Raw genomic sequence first — 20000 nt, forward strand, 5'->3', positions numbered from 1 at the left:
TAACACTTGAAAGAAAAACAAAACCAAACTGACAAAAACAAAAAACCGTTGTCTTGCCATCATTTTGACACAGATGTACATTGTATCCTTTAATTTTTTACATACAAGGTAACTTGATCATGGCACCCGCTGAATTCAACATCACTTTTGATTTTAAAATAGAATTTTCAGTCTTATGTTTCTGACTTAGCAAGTCATATATTTTGAGGTCACCCATCCAGATATTAACCCTTCTGGACAGCACTTAACTTCATTGAACTTTTATTTTGGACTCAAACTTGCGGTGAAAAAGAAGTTGTAATTAACTTGAAAATGAACATCATGTCAGCCTTGAAACCCATGTATCTCGAATCCCTTTTCTTCAATCTTTCTGGGTTTGGTATTTTTCTAGCAACCACAATGTCATGTCTTCTCAGGGCCTGACTTTTTACCTAAGACATCTACCATGGCACTATAATGATATACGGTACCAAATCAATATTGTGTACTATTACAGCCACGTATTATGCAAAGACAACTTGACAACTTAGGTTCCTAGCTTGTTGTTAAGAAGGGCTGCATAATGCAGTGATTCCACTCTCAACTATGATAATGATAACAATAGTTTATAATAATGAACTTGATATAAGTGTCAATAATTTTATTATTGTATTTAGTGCTGAAGCACTATTATTGTGGAAACTGTTCAGAAATCAGATTAAAGAAAATCAACTCGCCGTATGAAATAGAAGGTTGGTGATACATACTGTTGCACGTAAATTGACAGCAACAGCAACTTTTTTTCAGTGTACAAAAAAACAGGGTTACAGATGTGGATGTGGATGGTTTTTTTTTTTTTTTGAGAACTGTGAGAGAAGATTGACATGTACCAGCAACCCTGAAGTTTTGATTTTGTCCTTTAACAGTGACTTGACACAGATTGTTACAGATGTCATTGCTGACCCAACATTACCAAGAACAGATGAACACTTCTGTCCCAAGTAAGGCCGAGAATGATTATAAATACTGTAGTATTCCTGATGGTTTCAGTTTTCGTTTTTTTCCCTATTGTTCCAACTAGTACTACTTCCTATTCTGTCCTATTTTCTCAAGGAAAGTCTCCCATTTTCCCTTTAATTAACCCTTTCCCTCATAAGAGTGATACTTACAGCATGTTTAACAATAATTATTCCATGAGCACGCATTGATACCCACCAAGGAGGCTCTGTAAGGGTAAATTCTGACTAGCGACATGGCCTAAAAAAGTAGCGACATAACTTAAAGTAAAATCATGACAAACAACATCTTTTCTTTAAATTTCTGACAGCAACGGTCACAGCAACATGAAACGTTGACAAACCACTGACACGAGAGCTTATAAAATTCAGGCAAGCGACACGGGACGGCCCCCTGGCAGGGCCTTAACAAGGCGTGTAGCATCAAGTTAGCTATAATCATCTCATATCCAACAAGCACAAGTGGAATAATAATTGTTGTATTAAAAGCACCCCCCAAAATAATAGAAAACCAAACCAAACAAGGTAAATTGACCACCATAAAGAAATTCGAAACGATGTTTCAAGCGTTAGCCCTTCACCGACTTTTGAATTTCTTTATTGTGGTCAATTGATCATAATGCTTATCAAATTCATCATGCATCCAATTCGTGTATTTCTGGACAGAATGATCTGAAGCCACCTTCAACATTGTGAGGTCACTGCATCAAAATACAATCATGTTAGTTTTTGGAGGAGCATATTCTCTGTTTTATTATCTCGGTTTCCATCTCTTTTTCCTTCCAGCTTGTGAGAACACCTTATAATAATTTTATGTACCTTTTTCATAGTATTTGCCAATGATTTTTTTTACTAGATGCCATCATAAAGAAGCAGTGTTTTTCCAATCGCAGTCCAGCAAGGCAGATGTAAGTCTCTCACACAAAGAAGCTTTTGTGCCGTTAAATACAATATACACATACAACGCGTTTGATTGATTTAAAAGTTGCATCAACAAGTGGTTGCAGAGTTTTTATTTTGCAAAGACATACCGAGCATTAAATAGGAAGTTTTCAATAATAAAAACTAACTTCTCCAAAAAGAAGGTTTCAAGTTCGTTGTTTTTGTTAAACGTAGTTTGGAAATCAGAAACTAAAAAAGAAAAACTGGTGTTTAGATCAAAGCAACTCAAGAGAAGTGTTGGCGTTTTCTGGTTGTTTCTTTCCAAAAGAGAGCGGTTTCGTCCCACTCATTCGTCGATTTCTTCCACAACAGAAGTTGCCTTAAATTTAAAGCAGTTAAATGTAAACCAACCCATTTAATTGTGAGTATTTCAGTGTAAACATCGAGTAAAGTATGGCTGGTTCTACAATACTGAAACGTGAGCAAGTCTATTTATATACTAAAAAAGCTGGCATGTTCAGCAGGGTTGTTAAACAAATTTTGTTTTAAAATACATGCAGATTTAATTAGCATTAACTTTTGAGCATTAAAGTTGATCTTTTTTATTATTTTCCTCGCCAGCAAATGAGACTATATTATGTATGTACAGCGGTAAACTGTGGAAACCGATGGACAGAGTGATTCAAAGACCAAGTACACTGTAATATAAGGCGTGCCATGGAATTCTTAATGTGCCAGCCACAGTTGAGACGCTTGATATTGTTGGAGGGTTGCTCCTTTAACTGTAAGAAATAATGGCATTAGAAAAATGTTTGTTCACTGATTTTTATTGACCTTTAAAATCATGACATGTTTTTCATAAATTATTCTAACAGAATATATTTTCTTTGCTTTTACTTTAAAGTTCAGTCGTTCTGTTTAATTTTAAGTTGAAGGCGAATATCTGCGTGTTGTATGGTATGCAAAGCTCAAAGTATGGCATTAGAATTTTTTAGCATTGTCTTTCACAAATACGTTACGTATTGTGAACATTATCAAACCTGTATAATCTTGCACCTCTGGGGTAGTGAGATTTTTCAAACATATTTTAAAAATATATTTATCTTTCATACAGTGAAAACCCGCGTATAATAACCTAGATTTTAAGAGCCTGTTAGGTTAAGATTGTCCATTTAGACCCTGTTTGCCTAAAAACCTGTTTTAACCTACAATTTTGAAACAGGTTCTTAATTTGAGAAATTCAAACACTGAATGCACAGATTTAATATAATAAGCTTTACTTCTTTATTCTCCTTAAGGACGGCACCAACTATTGTTATTGCGCATACGTTCTGCGCATCTCGAGACACTCGGATTTCCTATGGGTGGTGCTTATTAAAACTGGGATATTTTTGCGTGGTTCAAAACTATGCGGAGAAAGCAGAACTTAGCAAGTGCTCGTGGTATCTAAAAATAAAATTGGGGGTAACCAATTTGCATTTGAGAGCTTTTTACAAACTGAATATTGTTGATTAATTATCTTTGAAAAATGCGTGGTTATCTCCAATTTTCTTTTTGGATTTCAGTAACACTTGTTACGATCTGCTTTTCCCGAATATTCAGATTAACGCGCAAAAATATCTTTGAATTAGTAGGCACTGTCCTTAACATGCTTAGAATTAAACAATTATAACATGTTATGCGTTGGCCCGAAATAGGCCACGCCCACCAATGACAAACACCGTAATTTATTTTCAAAGTAAGAACCTGTTTAAGAACCTGAGTAGGCTAATTTAGCCTGGGCTTTTAGTGTTCTGCTGCAACGCTTAAGGACGGTTAGCTACCAAGGGTCGTCAGAATACGAATATGCGGGAAAGCATTTAGTTGATTTTATTCTTTATGTACATTGTTATATTGTTGTGTTGTAAATAAAAATAAATAAATAAATAAATAAAAAAAAAAAAGAATATGCGGGAAAAGCAGATCTTAACTAGTGTTATAGAAATCCAAAAAGAAATTAGGGGTAGTGTTTAGACTTGAGCGTTAAAATGAGTGCTTAGACACAATAATACGCGAGGCGGAACGACTGGTCACTATTTCGACCTGGCGTCACCTCTAATTCTATAATATCCATAATTTGTAATCTAATCTTGGCAATATTTAATGTAGGAAACCGTTCTTTGCTTCATAGTCTTGACTGAAGAGTGGAATCGATTGGTTCATTAAAAGTTCATAAGAGTTGTCTACGGCTGTGTATCCTAACAAACGCATTGCTTCCTTGCAGTATTTTTCAATGATGTTGATTTCCTGTGGATGCACTTTCCATCGCCAGCGATTCGCCGCTACCCACGCGTCGTCTTTGGTGCACGTCGCCTGTTCTCCGTCCATTTCATTACAATCGTTTCTGGTTTGTCTCGTAGTTACATTTAACCATTCCCTTACGCTTTCTAATTCATTTAGTCCCGCAAACTTGTACAAGATAGATAACGCTTTCAGTGGGTCGAATGCCAGGTCCTCGTATCGTTGCAGTTTAATCTGGCGTCGTAGCGAATCCGGCAATCGTTTGATTATTTCCAAGTTATCTTCGGTTTCTTTGCACCGCCAGTAACTGTAAAGACGGGTACCACGCTTACCAAAGTCGCCGGCAGCTTCTTTAAAAAAACCAAGAGCTTTTGAAGAAGGAATAACGGCTCGAGGATCTCTGACCAAGAACAGAATTTTGCAATCAACTTCGGGTCGGCTACAAGCATCAAGGATTATCTTAATGTTATTTTCGGGAATTCGAGACTGGAGAACTTTTAAAACAGTTAAATTATAGGTCTTACAAGCGCTACCTAGAGATTGGCTGGTCATTGGGGGACAAAGCTTTGGATCCCATCTGGTGTCCGATGGTTCGTATGGACACAGCGGTGGCGATGCGATTGCTTTACTAACTCGAGGGTGTTTTTGTTTTCGGTAGTATATTTCAATATCGTTCAAGAATAGTTGATTCTCAAACTTGCAGCGCAGCACTCCGTTGAGAAATTCTTTTGCAAGATCCCAATGATTCACTTCGTCAATGCCACTTCTCCTTCTGCGGATAACTCGGTCGACTGTTTGAAAAGGCTCGTACATGTAAAACACTGAAGGATGGTGATTAAAAATATCACCCATAAGAGAGGAACCAGAGCGGCCATGAGAGACAATGATTAAACTCCTCTTTCCATTCTCGTTCGTTGCTCGAAGCTCCTTGAGATCACCTTGATCATGCTGTCCTTCCACCGGTCGAATTTGAGGCCATGCGTTCACTTTGGGTAACGTTTTGGCACTCATAAGATAAACACAGATCAGCGATATAGCTTGGAGCAAAAACAAGAGAAGCAGATATCTCAGGAGCGTTGTCCTCCTCATTCTGCGAAAGGTCATGTCCAACTCTTGTAAGCTAAGATTTACAATAAAGCGCTTGGCGTGCTGTTGATTTCTCTTAACCACATTGCTGGTTGCCGTGGAAAGTGTCTTACGAGAATAAGTTATTGCAAACAGTTAAGATAATAGATGCGTATGATTTTCTACTAGACTCCCTTCACCTGTTCGCACTTTTGCTTGTTAGTGTACCAGCAATTTGAATGGAGAGCTTCAGAGATATTATCATTTACGACAAAGTTAAGTCGTGCTGGCCTTCAGCAACTTCTATCATTTAAGAGGAAACCTTATGAAACCAGTAGTTGTTCATGCGGATAATGTTAATGATGTTGGAGCGTTTTCCTGTGTTATGCAAATTCTAAATTTCGCTGGTTGGGAACTGTTGTACCAGCCATCCATGTCCAAATTTTGATTGCCTTTCAACAGAATTTTAACAAATCTTTCAGCAACTAAATATACTCAGGTTATATTCGCTGTCAAATGTAATTGTTTAAATATATTTTTCTTTTGATACCTAAATGAAGAAGAACGCGGAGCATATTTTCTTTATGAAATCTGTGAATATTTTAGTGTATTGCCGAAGTGAATGCGGAATCATCGTCAAAAAACCTCAGTCCTCTCTATTTAGGATTGAGGACGATTATGTTGACGCCTGTTCTTTAATATCAAAATTTAATACCAATAATTATTATACTTTATAGCTTTGTATTTCGCTATGTAACTGCATATTAAGGCCTGGCCAAACGCTCGCAACATTTCAACGCGACATCTTGCAAACTTGTTGCATGATGTTGCGACATGTGTTGAATGGACTGATCAAACGCACGCAACGTATCGCAACAGGGTGGCCAAACGTACGCAACATGTTGTGCTCAACAATGTTGCAAGATGTTGCGTTGAAATGTTGCGAGTGTTTGGCCAGGCCTTTATAATATATTTTAGCTTACAACGGCGTATGATAATCTTGTACTATACTATTAACATTAATACCAACAATGTCATAATCCTATACTGTAGTAATATTGTAAACTAATATTGTGATCCTTCAACTTTTATTTAATGTTTATTTATTACCAATACCCGCCAAGATTAGCTAATGCTACACGCGGGTTGTGTAAATTGTGTGAAATTGTGTGAGTCCTCTTCAATGCATGTGTCCACTTTTGTTTGTACGTTAAGAGGATTGTGAATTATGAGGCAAATATTGCTGATGAAAATGGCTATATTTGCTGCCGAGGTTACTTGGCGGCCATTCTAATCGCGTTCGTTTGAAATGAATACCAAGTAACTCTCAGGAAAAAGAGGACTTTCAATGTCCCTCTTTGTAAGACAAATCGCTTTAAGCGGAGCTCTTTAATGGCAAATTCCCGTTCTTAGCTTTTAGTTCTCGGTTTGCAACTTTGCTTTTAACCCTTTAATGCCCAACAGTGACTTATAGATTTTACTCTGTCTAACGCCAGACGATTTTACTCGTCAAAGGGAGACCCCTTGGGCACTAAAGGGTTAATATATTTTTAGATTTAGTTTTTAAATATATTTTAGAATCTTTGTTCACTTGTAGATAGCCGTAATTCAGCCCTTGGCTGCAATGGTTTTATTTAATAAAGCTATCTACATCTATCTCGTTTGAGATGCACGAATTTCTGGATTTGTGGATGTCTTCGTTGTGCTCACAGAAGGGACTTAAAGATGTAGGACTAGCCTGCAGAACAGGCGTGATTTTTTGCGTAAACAGAGGCGAAAGCGAGGCGGGCGCGAAGCGCGAGTGGCGCGCGAGGGGAGGAGCGCTAAAAAGGCTAATATAGGACGGACGCGTCAAGGAAAGCGTCACCTCAAATATAATAAATGTCGTAAATCTCTCGCGAATAGAGAATGAAAGATTCACATTTGTAAGCCCGCGTTGTCGTCAAAACATCAATTTTGACGATTTCACGTCGTTGTTGTGAAGAGTACAGCAAAAATAAGTGCTAAAGTGCGTGCGGCAAGTGCACCCCGATTATAATTCCTCTTTTATCACATACGGGGCAAAATTACAGAATGCTGATTGGCTGAGACGGAGGGCATTTTTTCGTTAATTACGATGGTAATCAAGAGGGCATGATTACTTGATCCTGATTGGTTAACAGTTGCTTATCCAGAGAAAACGAAGTTACAAGATAATCTTTTTTCAAGATAATCTTTTCGCACTGCTGAGAGCCAATCAGATAGCAAGGATAAATGCAAATAATAAAGGATTAATTTCACTTGTATTTTCAAAGTTTTCCAAATTGCCCTCAGGCGATTTGTAAAAACTTTGCCCTCGGGTCCATGCGATTACATATACTTAACCAATGATAATGTTGTTTTGTGGCGTTCTCGTTGACGAACACGTCGTAGATCTTAAAGTCCCTAATATCAAGGGCAGCGTTGTTGCACATCCATGGCATGTGATCCGTTTTGCTACCTCTCGGTAGCATTCCACTTACTTACTAGACTGTTCACAGACCCATGCTTGTTTTAAAAAGCGAGCACGAACTGGGGAGAGTGACATAACTACCGAGAACTACCGAGTGGGTTTGGGGGGGGAGGGGGGGGGGGGGGTGGGGGAGTGGAGGGGTTTCGGCGGGAAAAATAGACTCTTGAGATTCTTTCTCTAGGTGAGCCATATTGTTTCAAACTTGAGAGCCTTGTCTGTATTTTTTTGACAGATGCATTGTGTTATGAACCAATCAGGTATTGGCGTTGCTGGTGCAACGGGACTCGCTGAACACTAGCCGCAGTAAAGATAGGACAGTCTCTCTATTTTTCCCGCCGAAACCCGTCCACTCCCCCCACCTACTTGGTAGTTATGTCGCTCTCCCCAGTTCGTACTCGCTGTTTAAAACAAAGATGGCGGCAGTTTGTGCTCGATCCCGACGATCAAACGGGAAAATAGGAGAGTGTGAACAGTCTACATTCTTGCGTAAACCGGATGGTTTTTGTTACTCTCACTAGAGACCGTTATTTCCAAAACGCTAATTACGATTGCAAATAGAGCGATTTTCAATCGAGTGTCCTAAAACCAAAACCAAAGTAATTACTTTGGCCAATCAAAAAGGACGGAGACAATCCAGTAAACCAATCAAAACTCGAAGTAATTACACGTAGCCGACACAAAACGCGGGAAAATGTGCACGCGCGAGCCATGATTGGTTTTGTTTTCACTTCTGATTGGTTGAAAAAGTGGCGCGAGAACTTTGAACCAATCACTGAGTGAAGTATAAATGCAAAACCAAAGCAATTATCTAATTACTTTCGACACTCAATTGAAAACCACTCTATTGCACAAATAACAAATTTAACAAAGACAGTGAAACAAGAGGCAAAGTCGCCGCAAAAGTGGCAAGGATTTAATTCGTCTCCAAGGCCAGAATGCACGTTAGCAAAAAGCGCAGATACGATCGAAACACATAGACAAATGCATGGATAAATAAGAAACACATAGACAAAGGAACCCCTGGGCAAATCGCAAGAATCGCAGGATTTTTTTTGAAAGGACACTGAAAATGCCCGCAAATTTAGCGACGAGAAGGAAAAAAATGAGGAAACACAGTATTAATATTCAACATCCGCACTGATATCGCAAAAGTCACAAGTCTTTCTATCTATCTATCTATCTATCTATCTATCTATCTATCCATCTATTTATCTATCTATCTATCTATCTATCTATCTATCTATCTACCTTGTCACTCCGCTGGAATCTATTGTCTACCAATGGATCTGTTGGAGTCCAATGGAACAGTTTTCTTGGGCCAACGATCGACAACCGTAGACTATTTTCTAACTCTCTTACGAATAGAAAACTGGTCACCACTAGACTAATCCAGTAGAATGGAGTCTAGTTGAGTGTTTTGGACAACCCTCCTATTTGCTGCTTGCCGAGGGCCCTGTTTGCAATTCATAATTTGCTACTTTGGCTATTTTTCTGTTGCTGAATTTGCTAATTCTGGCGATTTTCATCAGTGTGACTTTTTTTGTTAACCATAGAATTGACCTTCCATTATTTATAAATGTTCACACAGAGAAGTAAAAAAAAATTATTTTTTCGAGCAAAAATATATTTTAGTAATATATGTCAACTTTACGATCAAGAATCGGCTGAAAACTGTTCTTAATTAATTATTCATCTATCTGAAACACTCTTAAAAAGGGTGCGTTCAATTCTTAAAATACATCTTTTTTATACCTCAAAACAGTACACCTAAAGTTGTGTAGAGAAACACACCTTCATTGTGTTACGTACCGTAGCACACCTTGGCGTTTTACCAAATTAGCTTGGCCTAAATTGAACACACTCCAAGGTGTCTTTTGCAAAAAGATGTTTTTACGTGCATGTGTAAAAAGGTACATGGTCTATCGTCCTATTTAAATTGGTCACCTCAAAATGTAACTTTGCACTTTTGTAAGACGTTTACGATTATTCCGTCTCTTTCAATTAATGGCACATCAAACAATGAAAGTTGGGTATGAGGGGCTTCAGAGTACAAATAGAGAATAAAAAAGGTTCACTTGTGTATGCATTCTCACGTTGTTGTTGAAACCTCACATTTGGTGATTTCAGCTCATTCTTACGCAGAGTTTTGCAAAAATATGAGCTGAAATGCATACCGCACGTGCAGCAGCTTATTTCAAGAAGTCAGAGGATCGAAATCCTGAACACATGCGTTGATAAGGGGGAAGAAGCGTTTGGAATTCTCGTTTGTTAGACGATTTTCTTCCAGTGTGTTTGACAAGGTTTGAAAACAGCCTGACGTGTGTTTGGCTCACTGCAAGCAATCAGGACTTGTCAGGGGCACCCAACGAGAGTATAGTTCAAAACCACTTAGACATAGCATCGTTAAACGTATTTTAGTATTTAAACGGTAGATATAGTCATATTTTTATGCCCTAAAAATTTTTCATCTGTTCGGATTTCCTAGCTGAAAGTCCAGTGATCCGAAAATTATGGGGATCAAAACTTACCTTTTCGAAAATTTCAGCCAGAAAAAGGGCTCCCGAAAATTCTAGGTGACCTTTTTAGTGTGAAAATCCGTTAAAATGGGCAATTATACCATTTTTTAAAAGTTCGAAAATCCTAGAACAGTCAGGCAAGCAAGAAATTTTACAACAAATCTCAAATCTTCTTCCGAATAGATATTTTCCGAAAATTGACGTTGGGTGCCCCTGACTTGTCTTCTGTCAACAATTAAAGTTCTCCTGTCTCGAAACCCCACGCGATGTAAACGCGGTGATTGTGGTCTTAACCAAACACGCTGCCAAACAAGTTGACATTACGCATTAGTCAAGTGATCGAGAAGTGAAAGAACCTTTCACTTATCCACGTCCATTCTTATTGACATACTTAAAATTTCTAGCCGCGAAAACACCCATCTCGAATTTCAAAACGTTTTATTGGTCGTATCAAACAGATGCCTATCAATTCTTGGATCGGTTAAGCTTCTAAATTAATTCAAAAGACCGGAAAAGGTGTGAACGAAATAGCTTTGTTGCTTTGTCGTAAGCCCGCCTAGATATATTTGCCACATGTCTTGCACAGTTCCCGTGAGATTCAACACCGGTGCATGCGTTATTATTTTTGTGAAGGAATAGACTTGGGCAGCACTGCCAGACTCCTGATTCACAACACAGAGTGTGCCTTCGTTTTTGCTTTCGAAAAGCAAATTACGGATTATTAAGGTACGTATCAGTTTTATCTTGGCAGGTTTTAGTCCCATTTGCACATTGAAAGTTTACAATGTTTTGATATCCTCACTTATCACACACGCTTTCAAGTTGATTACATCCAGTTTGTGTATCCATCGAAGGCTTTCAATGGCGATGACCATGACTCGTAACCAAGGATGATTACTTTCGTGATCGAATGTCAAACGTTTATATTATAACCGTTATCTTGAAAAGCTAAAAGATGTGGCAGCACTTCACTATTTCCATATAAACGCCACAGGGTAAGACAATAAATTGTGGTTTCAGGAAGATGGTGATAGTGGAATAAATCAAAGCGAATTTTCACCGTTTGATATTTTGCACAGCACTCCTCGTCTAAATTGCGATACAATAACATAAGTGTAGAAATTTCGCGTTTATACAGGCGACTTCTCCGTCTATCTGGCACGCTGCTAAGCGCGTGGTCCCGTAATTATTTGTTAATTGATAACGATTCTTGAACCTCACGCGCATTATGATCCTTTGTTCTTTTTCTCGTCAAGACCAAACGATGGAAACTTTCCAGTGTTTCATGCTGAGTGCCTTCGTCTGTTTTCTTTTGGCCCCATCGAGATCAGAGGTGAGTGCGAAGATGCATTCTTTTCTCTCAACAAAGTAATTACGTGAAGCCCTTCCTTGGATTGAGTCAATAATTAGCTTTCATCTCGTCACCGATCAGACAGACACTCCGCGCTCATAACATGTTTTTTGAAAAGCTCATCTCAAAGGTCAGCTGTTTGGTGCCCTTGACAAACAGCTTAGAGGCATTGTTTATAAATTACCACTCCCTGGCCGCTAAGAAGAGCTCTTCCTACGCGTGAGGAGAAACAAATCTAGTCCCGTGGCTTTTTTCTGATCAAGTTTAATCATCTCAAATTTTATTGGATAGTCCCTCTGAATCATCAACACACGAACTTCAGACTAATTACGCCACATCCTCGTTTGACATTAGCTTTAAATGATATTTTGGTGCAAAAGGTCGAATAATCTAAGAGAACCTAATTTCAACAGGCCTAAGAAAACATGTAATGACAATCTTACCTGATTTTGAGACCACACTCAAGCTCGTTGTGTTTCCCTATGGGTAACAACATCACAGGGAGAATTTTGTTACAGCGTAAGCTGCATTTAATTTTTTTCAGTTATTTCGGACGTATTTGTAAAAACATCAAATACCCTACTTTAGCTTGTCTAAGTTCTACATCTTTGCACATGATATACGGCTATCATAAAATCAGGATTTGTAAGGCTATTTTAATTGATTTAGGTTACTGTAAATTGGAAAAGGGTCGATTTTATTCGCATAGCGGCAAATCCGCCCGTATGAATCCAATACCTTTTGCTCGCGGAGCTGATGACACTAATGCCAGTAGGGCACAGACATTCTGGTATGTCGTGGAATAGTTGTTGCTTGTGTTGATAGGGGCAGGTACATAAATTTAACTCCGAATTTTATGGAAACTTAAACCCAACAAGCCTGACTTACACTATTACTTCCAGCGAAGGTACCAGTGTCTTCTAAGTATATTAGAAACGCAAAATTTATAAGGTGGCTCATTTATTTCAGAGAGACTGGAGTCTGAAAATCAGCAAAAATAAGGGAGATAGGACAATGGAAAGGAAAAAAACTTCCCAGGAAATTGATGACATTTCCCGTGTTTTTATGATGGCCTGAGTGTTATCGTGGTTATCAGAAATGCTGGATATCTAATGGCTTTGATTTGAGCTAATTGCGTGTACTTTCAGTTCTTTTGAGATTCACGAATAAGTCATAACACAAATTGACGAACTTGTTGAATTTTTGCCTGCATAAAGAGCTGATATTTTTTTGCGAGAAAAGACCCCTCGTGGGAGCACTAGCAGATTTTGGGCTTTAGTTCCTCTGCTTTCAATGGCACGTCTTTCGAGCGCACATGCATGCAAGCAAACATCTCCGAAAACCCTTAATGATTATTCCACGCAGATCCAATTTTTCTTTCTCATTAAAAAGAATATGCCAAGTTAAAATTATGAAGTGTTCTCTGGAGGGGATATGATTGCGTGCTTTCGATTTTATTAAGTGACAGAGCCAGAGTCCCTCTTGACCTCGAGTAGAAGCAGTTGTTTTACCAAGTAATTCTCCATTCTACAAAAATGTTTGTCTAAGAAACCCACACATTCAAAGGATAATTTCGAGTTGTTGTTTGTACAAACAGATCTCCTTTTGTTTAAGGAAGTGTTTTTAGTTTCTTATGCATGCGATGAGGTCTCACCATTGAGACGAAATAGCCAATCAAAAACAAAAATAACGCTTTGAAGCTAAGCGAGACTTTGTCCCGGTTATATGGATTGCAATTCAATATAATTAATTTCGACTTTTTTTTCAGTGGCTTCTTAAATACTCGTACTGAAGAATTGCAATAAATTCTAGTGTTTCTTTTTTCAGGCCCTAATTTTTTTTTGAGAAGGCTAGAATATTTCATTTGTGCATGGGTGTAGAAATATTTTGCAAAAGATCGAAACTTTCGTAAATCGGAGATAGAGCATTACAGTTGTTTGATTCTAGCGGCATTCCTCAATGTCTGAGTGCTCCCATCGCTTGGATATTTCAAACACCGTTAAAATACTACTTTTTCAAAATAACGGCATAAAGAATATTTTTGCGAGCTCCTTGTTTGTCCTCGTCGAAAGAATTCCTCCTCACTATTCACTCAAGAATTTTCTCGTAGGGAGAAGGAGAAACGCCCCTTCTCGTACCATTCATTCTTTCATCTATTATCGGATTAAAAATATTCCTTAAGTTTTAACTTTAATCTTGATTGGGTCCCAAAAAATATTATGTTGGCTCTTTTGAGCTTTAAAAGTTTCAGTTTTTACTCATAATAAGTGGCTTGCTGAGCTGGTGACATTTGTGATGCAAGCTAACCTTCCGGAGATAACGCGGAAATAATTTGTTATTTGAAACTATAAATAAATGCAGATATTTGAAGCGCGGGTTACACCGTGATCCTCGGGGATTACTTGACTCTGAATGAAGGGGTAGTTTTCAAAGAAACTGTGGTGCTGCGTCGGTGGGGAAGTAGAAGACAAAAGTTTGGTTTTATCAACGGATGATAATGTAAATTGACCACCGTACAGAGATTCTAAAAGCTGACGTTTTAAGCGTTAGCCCGTTACATTATCAACTCCGTTTGATAAAACCAAATTTTTGTAGATTACTTGACTCTCCCTTTCAGTTTGTTAGTGGCAACGTTTTCGACTCTTATTTATTCCAAATTCCAATCGATGACAGGTTTGTATGAAGAAATGTAAGGTACGTGGGGTTATGGGGACTCAGCCATATCTTGAGCTATTGGAAAACTCATTACAACTGATTAAACAGCTCACCGGGAGATAATTTAGTTGTTGTTTTTAGGGAGAAATGACATGTGCAATGGTGGACGAGTTTTGCTTTAAAGTTCGCTCATTGGTCACCTTATTTTCTCGTTTTGTTATTTCACGTTTGGTACGCTCAGGGAGGAAAACGTAATTCATACAGTAATGGTCTTAGTGAGTGTTGTCGGAGTGTTTGAAATCCTACTTGGTCGCGTTAAAATGGATCCCTGAGGGCCTCCTTGACCTTAGATGGCAGAAACAAAAATCCATTTTATGTGGGAGTCAAAGGCTTTAGCCAGCCGCAGTATGTCTTACAATTTACCGTTAACCAAAATTAACCTGAGTGCAATTGTTACAAATTGGCTAGAAATTAAGATTGAGTGTAATTAGGTCATCGCAACTCAATTATAATCGGTACACTGATCATTTTGTCAAAGATCAATGAAAGTTTAGACGATGGCAAGATAAATGTTTTTTTTTAACTTTTGTTGGGCGATAGAATTTGTGTCATTCCCTGCAGGTTCCCTATAAGTCTTTACACCTTTTTGCACGCTATTCGAGAGTAAATAAGCCAATAGAGAGGAAAGCGATTGACAAAGGACTTCGATAATATAATCTGTACAAAGTTACAGTGGGTGCCTCGAGATCTTTGTAGAATTTGACAGGAATTTGTAGACTAAGGTGTACGTTTTACTTTTATTCGTGACGGAGAAAAAGAGGAATAGGTCGTTGGTCCCAAAAAAATCAGCATCATAAAGTGACGATCTTCGACAAGTTCAATGAAATTCTCAATGTTTTTCCTTTTACAAAAGTGTCATGTTTCTGCAAGGCTACCAATACGTCAAAATGCTCATCCCAGGGGATTAATCACACGTGTTTATAATTATTGGATTGGCGTTGATCTCTCCGGGAATTTCGCCCATGCAAGTTATAATAATTTCAAACTCGCCCTGTAAGTGGTGCTTTCGCATACCTGGTCAACTTCCCTCGCTACTTCTACTGCATTGCTTCAATATCCTGGGGTTTTGCTCCCATCTTCCTTGCATTAGTTTCCCTGCTTCCGTACTATGTGAAGGTCGAATACTGGGTTCATTTTGCTCTTTGGATTTTGTCCATTCACTCGTTAAGTTATCTACGTTCAAAATGGAACATTTTTTTGGTTCTGGATGTGTTGAACCTTCTTCCAAACTCATTTACCTAATCCTCTTTTTTTTTTGCGGGAATTTTTCTTCATTGTATTATCCTCAAGAGAGAGAGCCTCTGTTCAAGACTACTTGCACCCTCCTAAGAAAGGGCACTATTGCAAGAAGTTATATTTCTAGCCTTTAGTGTACTGATTCTACGGAGAAATGTTGGCAACCTTTCGTCTTCATGTAATCCAGAATATTATCATAAGGTATAATTATTGCGCGGATCCCTCTCTAATGAATGATTCATTATGGTCCCTTTTTGCGTTAAATCCTTTTGCCTTTACCTAATCCAATAAATCCTTAGAAGATCATGTCTACTTGTTATTTATACAATGGATCACTGTTTATTCCTAAATTGGGGTGTTTATTTTACGACACACTAGAAAAAGCACGTTCGTTAGAGAAACGAAATATATATCTTCTGATTGTGAAAAATTTAATAAGCTCTTATACCGCAAGAGAATCATAGAGGCTTGTGCTCCACCCACAGAAATCTTTGAATTTAATCCATCTGAAGGGAGATCTTCTTAAAGAAAATCCGTCGATTCAGAGAGGGTGTAAAGCCGGCATTATTATTACAGGTGTTTACTAAATAAAGACAGCGTGATATTCACGCTTGAATCTAAACGAGCTTTATGACTATTTTTCCACTGTTATCGTTTTGTTAGTTCCGAAAAATGCTCGGTCAACTTCAGGTTTCGTTTCTATCTTCTGTTTGGCTCCTTTTGTTGAGATCTTTCTTCACAGTCTTAATGTCAAGAGACGCCCCCCAATAAAAGGCTGATTTTACCGATCACGTGGAACGGTGTGCTGCTTCATAAAACGATGAAGACCCTTTATTCTGCCTTGTCTCTCTCTTTTGAGTAGTTGCTCGACAATTTAGCTAACAGGCGTGAGCCATGACCTTTGATTTTTGGCGAAATTAAACCCAAATTTCATCCTGTCGTTTCCTGTAAATCTTTAAATCTTTATTTTTTTATCCACCAAACGAAATGTCCGCAACTGAAGATTAGCGTCTCGGGGATCCAAGGTTGTTCAACAGGGTTTGCGGAACTGGCCTTCGTTAATCAAGTGTGACCAAAATTCAGTGGGTTACTATGGTAATTACACTGGTTTAGCGGGAAGCTTGCTGCGTGCAACGACTCGTCGGTTGTTTCGTTGAAGGCGATTCATAATTTCGCCCCATCTTTACCTCTTAACGGGATAAATTGTCAAATTTCTAATACATATAAGTTTTCTACTGTAATCCAGTTAGGAGAAATTGCTGCATGATACCTATGAGCCAGAGATCAAAGCACCGAAAGCTTTCGGAAAAACCCTTTTTTTGTTTCATGTTAAGTCAAGGTCAGTATTTCAGAAGTTAGGTGGTCTGTCTTCAAACCTAATGATAAATCCATTTTCCCTTAGTCCTCATTGAAAGTGCCTGCCATAAACAAGTGTTGACTAGTGTTGCGCGCGTTCCTTTCACAGGATAGATAAAGTCAGTCGATGAATTAGTTCCCAAACGAGGCTTGGTTAGCCTTTTTCTCGCAAACAAGTACTTAGGTTGTTTTTATCCCTTGTTGTAGCCTAAAGAGCACGACAAGTGGGGGCCCTGGAGCGAGTGGAGTCCTTGCTCTCGAACATGTGGCGTTGGAGTTTCCTTTCAAGAACGAGAATGTTTGGAAAAGGAAAAGTGAGTGATACAACTGTATTAGTATATGTAATTATCAGATAATATTTCATATACATTTTGCAAATTTCTCTTAAATAGGCTTTAGCGGTAAACTAATTAAGACACACACATACCATTATATTGATTTGTTCCTCTCTTTTCCGCCCGACAAACAATTTCCCACTCTGCATTTGTTTTGGCCTCAACACTTTTCTATGATTTAACTTTTGATATTTACGGTGTATATTGTTATTATTGAAATTTCTCTTATTTTTTTTCTCATGCAGACCAGAAGATTATTGCAAAGGCAGAAAACGAATTGATAGAACATGTAATTATCAGGTCAGTATTTCTTCCATATAAACAACTGTTTTAGCGGTTAAAAGAGGACTATTAGTAATAGTCCTCGAGTAGCAAAAAGCGTGACGCTTTCTTTCGTTTTATTCCCAAACAAATATTTCTTCAACTTGCATTTGCTAACTTTATTATTGCCTTTTTCTGTCCGACTAGTTGGGTGATACTAAAACAATTAGACCCTTCGCCCTCAAGGGCCACGGGTCAATAGCCCATGAGGCGATGGGCTATTGACCCATAGCCCTTGCGGGCTAGGGGTCTAATTGTTAACTAGCACTGGACGCTTCTGTACTCTTTCTTCGCCTCCTGCATATCTCGCAGGTGCACATTGATCCCGCCTGCCACGCAGGTTATACAGGTTAAACGACGGACAAGTTTTCCGTAATATAAGGTAAAGTCACTGCTTACGAGCCTAGCAGGCTCATCAGACCGGCGCTTATCTCCGGTTTCCGTAGCATGAAGCGACTAGGAGTATTTATACTTCCCCCTGGATGGGATGCTAGTCCATCGCAGGGTTACCCCAGCATTACGCCGGTACCCATTTATACACCTGGGTGGAGAAAGGTACCGTGAGAGTAAAGTGTCTTGCCCAAGAACACAACACAAAGTCCCCGGCTAGGCCCCGAACCCGGACCACTCGATCCGGTGTCGAGCGCACTAACCATGAGGCCACCGCGCCTCCCACATTCGCAATTGCTTCATTTCAGGGGAGTTACAGGGCCTGAGAGTGAAAGCAAGACTACCAATGATCTCGTTTTGATTCAAAGTTCTTTGCTGTTAATGCGGAAATATACGCCAGCTATCTTTACAGCATCATTCTTAATTCAAACAATGAAAAGGTCTGGTTAGAAAAACAAGGTACTGGCCACTTTGCTGTCATTCAAATTCCAGTTTTCTGAGGGAATAACGGAAATTAAATTGAAGGCGCGTTCTTACAGTCTCCTGAGTTCTAAGGGAGCAGCCGTAACAAGTTCTTCATCAAAAGTGTCAACTAACGCATTGTTTCTGCTGCTTTAAATCTAGGACTGCCCAGAAGATTCAAGAGATTTCCGCTTAGAGCAGTGTGAAGTTTACAACAATCAGACAGTTGACGGAATAAAATACAAGTGGATGCCATATATACCTAGTAAGGTTACCTCTAAAGCACTGGAGTCATATCTTGTAGGATAGCGGAAGGCCGGTCCTGGGTTTGATTCTTTCCTGGACCAACATGGAGGTTCTAAAATAGAAATCGAAGAGGAACTGTTACCTCCGTAATGGTATCCACAAGAGGTTTTTGAACCTCCTGAAAAAAATTTCTGTTACTGCCCTTCTAAGATGAGGACCAGAAACGGCTGGCTCTGTTTCATGTCGCTTTAAATGTTAATAAATTATTTAAGAACCCACATACTCTGTTCGTAAGGAGTAGGAACTACTTCCCCAGTGTGATAGTGTCGCAATTGTATAATAATAATATAATAATTGTCGCTGCTAATCGCCGTCGCAAAGTACAGCAACGACGCAGCTCAACAAGGTCGAACCGAAAGCATACAATGGCGCCTCTGGCAGCCGCTATACGGTCCATGTGTGACCTTGGAGCACAGCTTACCGCCAGCTGGAATCGGCTGTATGCTGGTTTTTTGTAGGTACGTGAATGCCAGCTCTAAAACCCCAAAGGTAATGTAAGTCTTTAGTGATGACGGTGACGATGACGACGATGGTGATGTTGACGATGATGATGATGATGATGATGATGATGATGATGATGACGATGACGATGACGATGACGATGACGATGGCGATTCATGTTGATGATGTCGATGAATTAGATTTTAATTATCCCGCTCCACTCATCGCTTGGTCAGTTCTCATTTTTTAAGCATAATCTGATTCTCTTCTCTGAAGAAAACGATAAAAGACGATCAATCCATTCTCCAGTCTAGTCAAGTCTTTGCAATACTCCCGCATGTAAATTTAATATTCTCAGATCCATTTCTTCTCGGTTTTTAGAGGACGATCGGTGCTCCCTCAACTGTATGCCGAAAGGGCATTTTTTCTTCTACAGTTTGGCAGATAAAGTCGTGGATGGAACAAAATGTAGTATGGACTCGTATGATATTTGTGTGGATGGCAGATGTGAGGTATGAAAATGTAGGTTGTTTAAATCACAAATTACTATTCTTGCGAAATGTCATATAGAGGACACTTTGAGAAACGTGTACAAAGCACTGTGCAAACTCGCATAACAATGACAACTTTATTATCTTGTTTAAGTGGAAAAAACGATTTACAAATATATAGCGGGAACAGTAATGGGTAAAAGTTTCTCAAAATAACTGAAAAGCTAATCTTGCTGAGTTACATAATTAAATAATTAAAATGATTAAAGTTTGCAATAAAGAGTTGGTAATCTAAGATAAATAGAAGAAAAAACATGCTGGCATGACCGACCGCTGACCAATGCATAAATTAAGGGTGCGTTCGATT

At 38.7% G+C, this 20000-nt stretch overlaps 3 protein-coding genes across 8 annotated transcripts in view; 2 read left to right on the plus strand and 1 right to left on the minus strand.

The window, feature by feature from the left end:
• LOC137979378 (DNA-directed RNA polymerase II subunit RPB9-like) overlaps positions 1-3823 on the plus strand; it is a 7824-nt gene extending 4001 nt beyond the window's left edge. For all 5 annotated transcript variants that reach the window (XM_068826629.1, XM_068826626.1, XM_068826627.1 and 2 more), the window contains 3 exons: positions 906-980; positions 1852-1903; positions 2499-3823. In XM_068826629.1, coding sequence (XP_068682730.1) covers positions 906-980; positions 1852-1903; positions 2499-2558 — 187 coding nt within the window. In that variant the 3' untranslated portion in view covers positions 2559-3823. The remainder of the gene's footprint in view (positions 1-905; positions 981-1851; positions 1904-2498) is intronic.
• On the minus strand, positions 2626-5995 carry LOC137979377 (carbohydrate sulfotransferase 4-like). The gene has a single exon (XM_068826624.1). The coding sequence runs from the start codon at positions 5259-5261 to the stop codon at positions 4017-4019; it is 1245 nt and encodes a 414-aa protein (XP_068682725.1). The 5' UTR covers positions 5262-5995; the 3' UTR covers positions 2626-4016.
• Positions 5996-10681: 4686 nt separating this feature from the next.
• LOC137978888 (papilin-like) overlaps positions 10682-20000 on the plus strand; it is a 22683-nt gene continuing 13364 nt past the window's right edge. The window contains exons 1-6 of one of the 2 annotated variants that reach the window (XM_068826003.1): positions 10682-10955; positions 11486-11562; positions 17095-17201; positions 17468-17522; positions 18558-18660; positions 19524-19654. In XM_068826003.1, the coding sequence (XP_068682104.1) occupies positions 11494-11562; positions 17095-17201; positions 17468-17522; positions 18558-18660; positions 19524-19654 (465 nt within the window). In that variant the 5' untranslated portion in view covers positions 10682-10955; positions 11486-11493. Of the gene's footprint in view, positions 10956-11311; positions 11563-17094; positions 17202-17467; positions 17523-18557; positions 18661-19523; positions 19655-20000 lie in introns of those variants that run through there. The other variant, XM_068826002.1, reaches the window with a different exon arrangement.

Source organism: Montipora foliosa, chromosome 12 (assembly GCF_036669935.1).
Source record: "Montipora foliosa isolate CH-2021 chromosome 12, ASM3666993v2, whole genome shotgun sequence".
Taxonomy (NCBI): domain Eukaryota; kingdom Metazoa; phylum Cnidaria; class Anthozoa; order Scleractinia; family Acroporidae; genus Montipora; species Montipora foliosa.